The sequence below is a fragment of the Gavia stellata genome, chromosome 4 (assembly GCF_030936135.1).
Source record: "Gavia stellata isolate bGavSte3 chromosome 4, bGavSte3.hap2, whole genome shotgun sequence".
NCBI lineage: Eukaryota > Metazoa > Chordata > Aves > Gaviiformes > Gaviidae > Gavia > Gavia stellata.
In genome coordinates, this window is record NC_082597.1 from 1,959,885 (window position 1) to 1,967,779 (window position 7,895).

Here is a 7,895-nt window from a genome sequence, read left to right on the forward strand (position 1 = left end):
TGGGGACATGGGGGTTATGGGGACTTGGGGGTGGGTTAGGGGGACGTGGGGGTTATGGGGACTTGGGGGTGGGATATGGGGACATGGGGGTTATGGGGACTTGGGGGTGGGTTAGGGGGACGTGGGGGTTATGGGGACTTGGGGGTGGGATATGGGGACGTGGGGGTTATGGGGCAAATCCCGGTAGACAGGCACCTCGCTCTCTCCCGCAGGATGAAGGAGTGGTGGGTGCAGGTGGGGCTGCTGAGCGTGCCCCTCCTCGCCGTCTACCTGCACATCCCGCCCCCCAAGCTCTCCCCGGCTCTCCTCTCCTGGAGGTCCTCCGGAGGCTACTTCACCTACAAGGACCAGAACATCTTCTACAGAGGTGACGGGGCCGCGCCGAGCCCCGGGGACACCTCGTCCGTCCCGGTGGGGAGCGGGGCTGGGGGCTGTGTTCCACTCAGTGGCTCCGGGCATGTCCCCAAGGCCAGGCAGGGAGATAGCAAATCCCTCCCAAAACGTAATGGCTTTAAGGGGAGCTGCTGCGTGGATCCAGGCACAGTGTGGCTGTTCATTATCAAAACGCTTTAGTGAAGCCACGAAGGTTGGTTCTTGTGCAGCCGCGGCAATACCTTGGTGTTGGCGGGGAAGGATCCCAGGAGCCTCTGACGGGTCACAGCAAGGAAAAGATACCGAAAAACCTTTTTGCTGGTGTGGTTGTCATCCATCACAGCAACTTAGGGGCAGCTACAATTAAATTGTGCTTAATAAAACCCTGGTTTGCATCAAGTAGCCGGTGCTGGTGGCCATGGTGGCTTGTCTGGTGGGGTTTCCGAAGCCACGCTGGCACCGGGAGGCTGTGGCGTGAGTCAAACCTACGCTTGGTTTTGGGGGAGCAGGGAGAGAGGTAACACCATGCTGCTGGTTGGGCTCCCAGCGGGGCGAAGGGCAACGCCTGTCTTAAAGGGGAGGAAATTGGCGGGGGGGGAAAGCTGACCCTGAGGTGCCCCATTCCCTCCCTAGATTCAACCGGCGCTGTTGGCAGCTCCGACGTCGTCATCCTCCTGCACGGCTTCCCAACCTCCAGCTACGACTGGTGCAAGGTGAGGGGAGTGAATACATGGGGGGTTGGATGCCAACAGCAAACCCCACAGTTTCTCCCTCCCAGGGATGAGCAGATGGACACGGATGGTGGGTCAGCCCGGAGTGGGTGATGCTCCGGAGGAGTTTCTGCTGAGGGAACCACTGTGCTCCGGGATATAAGCCCTGTTCCTCTCCCAACACCTTCCATGGGACCCAAGCTCTTTTCACGTTGCCCTTTCCCACACTCCAGCCCAAAGTGGGAGGAAAAGATGCACAACTATTTATTGGGGGTTTTTTTGGGATGGTCTTGCTGTTTATTGGGAAATTTCAACCTCCTCCAGTTTTCTTAGAGATGGAAGGTGCTGTCTGTGGGAGCAGAGGGGAGCGTGGCCATGCATGGCTGCGCCTCGCCGCAGACTTTTCCTCTCTCCATTCCTGTCAGCTGGTTTTTTTAATGCATTTCTCCTCTTTCCAGATCTGGGAAGGGCTGACCCAGCGGTTTCACCGGGTGATTGCTCTGGATTTTGTAGGATTCGGTTTCAGTGACAAGCCTGTAAGTAGCCTGGGAGGAGGATTTTTGCAGTTGCTTTTGGCCCAGAGGTTGTTCTGCTGTGCCAGCATCCCTGGAAAACTGGTGTTTGCAGTCCAGTTTCTTCTCCGATTTACGTCTGGAAAAGGAATAAGACATTATAATAGCAGAAGGGATGGGGAAGGTGCGTGGTGGAGATCCGCTCTGTCACCATCTTGCCTTTACTTGGATGTGATGTGACTCAAAAGCACACCTTGACGCCTTTGGGGCATGGGCAGTGCTTCCATGGGCTTGTGGATGTAGCTGCTGGCCCAGGAGATCCCGATTGCTCTGTCCGGAGTCACGAACTGCTGGTCTCCACCCTGTATTCCTCAATTTGGGTGTTTGTTCTGGAGTTTGTGGGCTCCTGGTGGGTCAGGCTCTCACTGCAGCTCCTCTCTCGCCTTGCTTTGCAGAGGCCCCACCACTATTCCATCTTTGAGCAAGCCAGTATCGTCGAGGGGCTGGTGCGTCACCTCGGCCTCCACCACCAGAGGATTAATCTCCTGTCCCATGATTACGGGGATACAGTCGCACAGGAGCTGCTACACAGGTCACTACAACCACTGATGCTCTGGCTGCTCTTTGTCGTCCCCATCAAGATGATTTCCAGCAGATAAGTGGAAGGAAGTAGTGCAGAACCCCCTTTTCTCTGTACCTACAACTGTAACGAAGGCTGGGAGGTCTCAGGGCACATCCATAGTGGGCAGATCTGAGGCTCCCACCCATCAAATCCCAGCTGCTAGGATGTTTAACTTCCCTCCTGAGCTCCTTCTTATCAAGCCAGGGACAGCAGAGGAGTAGAGATGATCTGACACTGTTAATTTGACCTGCTGGTCGGGCAGTTCTTGGAGCCTGGAGAGGTCTAGTTGTGTTTCACTTCTTCTCTTCTGTCCCCAGGTATGAGCACAATAAAACTGGAAGCATCTTGATCAACAGCCTCTGTTTATCCAACGGAGGTAAGGTTTGCCCGGCGTGGTGGGCTGGGAGGGATGGGGACCCATGGGAAGGGATGGCCTTCCCATCTCCATCACCCAGGGGAAAGCACCACCTGAACCCCAAGCAAATTGCAATTAAGATGCTGTAATTAACTGAGAGCGTCAGTCCTCGGGCTGCATTTGTGGTGCCTGTCGTGGCACGACAAAGAAGGGGAGAGACTGGGAGATGCGGAGCAAAACACTTGTAGCGTTACAACTCTGTTCTGTGACATCCTTCCAGGGATTTTCCCCGAAACGCACTACCCCCGGTTCATCCAGAAGGTGAGCTGCTACCCCCTTTAGTTGTACTGAATTGCTCCTCCAGCAGAAGTCTGACTCTGTGAGTTTGGGGTTTTACCTGGCTCAGATGCCTGCTGCTATTCCCACTTTGGTAATGGCACCTGATCTGCTCGCAGGCATCGTTAGAGGCGGTGGGGAGAGGCAGGGGCTGTCAGGATGTGGCTTGTCTCATCCAAACATCCCGGCTAATCACCCCTTGAAGTGCTGATGTCTCACTGTTGAGAGTTCACATACATCTCAGCATTACTGAGGGTCGGGGCTGAGCTGGGAAACTGCTGCGATACGGGGAGCCGGGGGAAAAACCCTCCGGGGAGGCAGGATTTACCCGTCTGTGCGATACCAAGTGGTGCTGTCTCCTTTTTCCCTTCTGCCCAAGATCCTCAAGGATGGGGGTTTGCTGTCCCCCATCATCACACGGCTGATGAACTTCTTTTTCTTCTCCAGGGGGTAAGTCGGGTCTCCGTGCTGCCGGGCAAAGTCTGTATAGGGAGTGTGGGCCAAGCAGGGAGGGGGCCAACGTAGGAATTAGTGCAGCGGGTATTTGGCTGGTGAGCGGATCCCCCAGCACTGTCCCTGGAGAGATTTGCCCCTGGATTTGAATGACCTTGGTCCTCCAGGCCATTCCCTTTCCAGGTTGGCAAAGCGCTTCAGCCTAATCATAAACCGCATGGCTTTTCACTGTATGCTGAAATCCTTCTCTCCCACGAGTATTGGACTTGTGAGTGTGACAGAGGCAATGAAAACCCTAACCGCACTCTACATACGGTGCGCCATCAGATACATGTTTTTATCAGATGTTGCAAGCTCTCTTTTTTTCCAAAAAGCCCTTCAGACTGGCCGCTAAGTCCAACGCTGGGTGCCTTGGGGGGATATTTGCAGTGCTGTGCTTGCACCCACGTGTTTCACAGTGGAAACTGGAAGTGCTCAACTGTTTTTCTGCCCTCAGCTAGTTTTCAAGCCGTACACTAACACGCCTGCTGCCGTGCCGCTATGAACTCTTTCTTTTTCAGGCTCGGGGCAGTCTTTGGACCCTACACACAGCCTTCGCAGGCAGAATACTGGGATATGTGGACGGCAGTGCGGACCAACGATGGCAATCTTGTTGTTGACAGGTACGTTGCCGTTAATCGCTGCATGAGCTATGTTTTACATGCGCCGCATCCCTCTTGTTTGCAGGCAGAGCCAGGCCGTGGCTCAAAGGTTACCAGAGCTCAGCCAGGTCCCTGGACATTGGCTCCCCGGAGCCTCCAGCTGCTTCTGTTGGGGTCTGGGATCATCATTGCCCCCCAAAAAAGAGCTGGGGTGTGATGTAGGAGCAGGGATTCTTGCTGGGATGATGCAAGGCAGGTAAATGAAATCTGGAATCAGGAGGATCTGAGCCTGCACATGGTGGGAGAAGGACAATGCTGGAGATGTACAATGTGGGGTTTTTTTCTTCTTTGGAAATTAGGGGTTTGAATTTGTAGGGTTTTGTTAACAAACAGAGCTAAATCTGGTTTTCTCCAGTTTGGGACTTTTGGAAAGACCTCAGGCTGGTGGTTGTGAGTTCAGTCTCCCCATTCAGTGTCTTTCTCCCGTAGCGTGTAAACTCCTCTCTCCTCCCACTGGGGAGAATCTCTGGACAAATCACAAAACACAGTAAGGACCAAATAGCTCAGCCTCTCCAAAGGGCGCCTGCTCATTGCCTCTTATAACGAGGGAATGCTTGCCGAAGCCCAGCAATGGATACACAGCTGATGCGCTGCCCACTTGGCAAGTCCCGTCGTCACAAAATTTTGCAGTGTCACCTTTGCTGGCAGCGCAGCCGCGCTGGAAAGCTCAGTGCCGAAATACCCCCACCCCTTAAATGTCGAGTGTCAGAGTATGGGTATGTTTATTTAGCGTAGCTTCCTGTCCTTGGAAGGCTTTTTATAACCCAACTGACTTGAACCTGCTGTTTAAATTGTGAGCCTCAGCCTGAGAGCTGTGCTGAAGCAAGGAGTCGCCCTGAGTTGCTGGCTGGGGTGATGAGACAGGCTGAGGAGCTGTTAGCATTTCAGATTTTCGCTGTAAGTCCTAACCATTGTAATTTATGTTCTCCTGTGCTCCTCCACACTCAGCAGTTCAGTGTTGACTCCTCTTTTGCGGGACATGGAAATGGTTTCAGAACCACTGCAATGCCTGTGAGCCATTGCTTCTGTGTTGGCAGGTTTCTGCCCCGACATTGCGTAGGATCCGATTGCAAACCCACTTTTTGCCCGCTGTCCAAATGAAGGGGTTTGCTAAGGCGGCTTGGGGGTAACTGACCTTTGGGTGCTCGTTTGCCAGCTGCCTGCAGCCCACTGTGACTTACTGCACAGGATTATGATGATTCACCCCCTTTTAAAACCCAGCGGCATTTGACCGGGAGCAGAGGACCCAAATTTGCTTCTGGATTCAAACCTCATCCTCCCATCTCCCCAGGCTACGGACCATTTCTCCCTTCATAAATGAACTCGGGTTATCCTCCAGCAGGACTCTGAACTGGACTCTGCACTTAGGGCACGGAGCTGGCAGGGGCAAGACCTGGAGTCAGGGTCCAACCTCATTTGCACTTTTATTTACTGTCTAAATAAATGAAAAAACCCCACCTTAGGCAAGTCACTAAGCTCAGGGATGGTCGGCAGACCGATTTTGTGTTGCTGCTGCCCCAAGGAAGCGGTCCATGGGAGATGCAGATTCCACCTCAGTCTCATTTCACAGGTGTACTTTGCCCTGAGAGCAATTTCCAGGCTGTGCAGCACCCAGAGGTACCGTCCGCTGCGTAACAACAGGTTTCTCTTCAGTATTTTGCAGTACATAAACCAGAGAAAGAAGCACAGAGACCGCTGGGTTGGGGCTTTGATGTCCACCTCTGTCCCATGTGAGTAGGAATCCCGTTTTCTTTGACTTACTTGTTGGGACATTGGGAATCATGCCCCTTGCCTGCAGGCGCTGGAGTGTGATGCTGGCTCTTACCGCTAATCGCTGGAGCCTCTTGTTATTCTGATGAGGATGATGTGGCACAAATCTGGTTTGTGTAGGGAACAGCAAACTTCCCTGCTCCAGTTTAAGGCTTGGTTAGGGCAGAGAGCTCCGTTAAGGCAAGAAGGAGTTTGTCCCGCTGAGCAAAGGGAACTTTCATTTAGAGGCTGGTTCATAGCCTCCGGTTTCTCCAGCTGGTGCCCCAGGGAAGCCAAGGTGCTTTTCAAGCTTAGGAGAAGTTGTAACTACTCAGGGAACGGTTTGGTGTTTGCAGGAGGAGGGTTCGAGGCTGAACTTGACCCCAGGGCAGAGCAGCAAGAGCCCTTTCGGCAGCTGGTTTGCTCAGTGTTTTGCGGAAAGCTTCCCAAGCTCCGTGAGAGGGGGGAATGTGTCTGCAACAGGTCTCTTTGGCTTAGTTTAGGGATGTCCTTGGATATAAAAGCGCTGTCTGTGCTTCTCTCTTGCAGTGCATCTAATCTATGGGCCCCTGGACCCTGTGAATCCACACCCAGAGTTTCTACAGCTTTACAAGTAAGACAATAACCACCACAAAGCGGGAATATGCAGCTGGGGTTTCATTTGGAGGGAGATTTTCTCTCAGACTTTTCCTTCAATTTCCTTTTCATGGAGGCTGTCTTTAATTCCCACCCGTCACCTGCACAGCCACATACTTCAGTTGGATCCGGCCTTCTGCCATTTGGAAATTGCTTCCCCATTTTAGGAATCAAAGTCACAATTCTCAGTCAAATCAATCATGCGTTTTAAAACCATATCTGACAGAGGTAAGATTTATTGACTAAGGAAGTCTTCTCCTCCAAACTAACCTGAAGTAAATCCAGCACTTGGAAGAGTTGTCAACTGTAGCTGCTACAGGTTTTTTTGTCGCAAAACCATGTTATGGGCACAGTCCCAACTGTGCAAGAGGGTACTGTCCTCCTCACCGGTAGCATCTGGCTGGCTGCAGGCTGAGCTGCAGTTCCTGTGCTTAAGCCTTGCTGCATTCTTCCAACAGGAAGGTGCTTCCCATGTCCACGGTGTCTGTGCTGGATGACCACATTAGCCACTATCCACAGCTGGAGGACCCGACAGGCTTCCTGAACGCGTATCTGAACTTCATCAACTCCTTCTGAGCTGCTGCAGCTCAGTTCTCGCTCTCTGTTTATGAGTCAGGCTTTGGGGGCAGGAAGAAACCTTGATTTTTATCTCCAGATCCAACACTTTGCACTAACACCCTAATCTTCGGCTGCTAAACTGCTGCATTTATGCAGTCAAATCCTTTGAGCACCGGAAAAGATTAGCCTGCAGGGAGGCATGGACAAAACCGCCAGCCTAAGTAGAGTTACAGGACGCTGACAGCTCTTCCAGGCCTGCACTCACCTTGCTTCTTGACCGGCCTAGCTCTGTATTTAGAGCCAGGAAGGCTCAAGGGAGAACAGGGGCACTTGAGGGGAGGCAGAGCACGTATGTCAGTCCGAGAATCCTTACTTGCCTTCACTGCTAGGCTGTGCTGTGAGCCACAGGTAGACAGGACCGCTAGCAGCCAAGGGTTGATACACATATTCCTAAGATGGATGTTGGTCTGTTTTTTGAGTTGCTGCACAGGCAGTTTAAATTATATCCTTCTGCTAAGTGTTAGAATATCTGCCCAGCTCGTGGGGACTGAAGAATTTGAAACTGAGTTTACCTACACTAAATACAGCAGGAGAGCTGGATCTGCAGTCCCCTAAAGTATAGGTAATGATGCTCTGCACCCAGAAAGGGGCATTTAAGCATTGTAATTATGTCTTCGGTAATCTCTTTTTAATGGCCAGTTAGCCAAAGGCAAGCCCTAAACCTCAAGTTTTTACCACAGCCCTTGTTTCCTGGATTTCGACAAGGAGAGCTGCTCACTGACACTACACCCCTGGGACTATGTCAGGAGCTTTGCCGAACCCTGGCTGTAGCACACAGTTCTACCAGGGCAGGCTTATACCTGTTTCACTAGAGCAAGCTGAATATGCAAT

General features: G+C 52.4%; 1 protein-coding gene across 3 annotated transcripts; it reads left to right on the forward strand.

Annotated features, from left to right (window-relative positions):
• Positions 1-213: 213 nt before the first annotated feature.
• Positions 214-7,264, forward strand: MEST (mesoderm specific transcript). 3 transcript variants are annotated; one of them, XM_009814461.2, is made up of 11 exons: positions 214-367; positions 1,006-1,085; positions 1,541-1,618; positions 2,050-2,186; positions 2,534-2,592; positions 2,852-2,892; positions 3,287-3,357; positions 3,921-4,022; positions 5,715-5,791; positions 6,360-6,423; positions 6,905-7,264. In XM_009814461.2, exons 1-11 carry the CDS (start codon positions 214-216, stop codon positions 7,020-7,022), a joined length of 981 nt encoding a protein of 326 aa, XP_009812763.2. In that variant the 3' UTR covers positions 7,023-7,264. The 3 variants fall into 3 exon arrangements, with proteins under 3 accessions (XP_009812763.2, XP_059673227.1, XP_059673226.1); XM_059817244.1 differs by having other exon boundaries at positions 214-328; XM_059817243.1 differs by lacking the exon at positions 3,921-4,022.
• The last annotated feature ends 631 nt before the right edge of the window (positions 7,265-7,895 follow it).

Bases quoted from the DNA above. Each gene is read 5' to 3' on its own strand.
- MEST (XM_009814461.2), top strand. From the start codon at position 214: ATGAAGGAGTGGTGGGTGCAGGTGGGGCTGCTGAGCGTGCCCCTCCTC. The intron at 4,023-5,714 runs GTACGTTGCCGT...GTTTCTCTTCAG, and splicing joins GGCAATCTTGTTGTTGACAG to TATTTTGCAGTACATAAACC. The intron at 5,792-6,359 runs GTGAGTAGGAAT...TCTCTCTTGCAG, and splicing joins GATGTCCACCTCTGTCCCAT to TGCATCTAATCTATGGGCCC.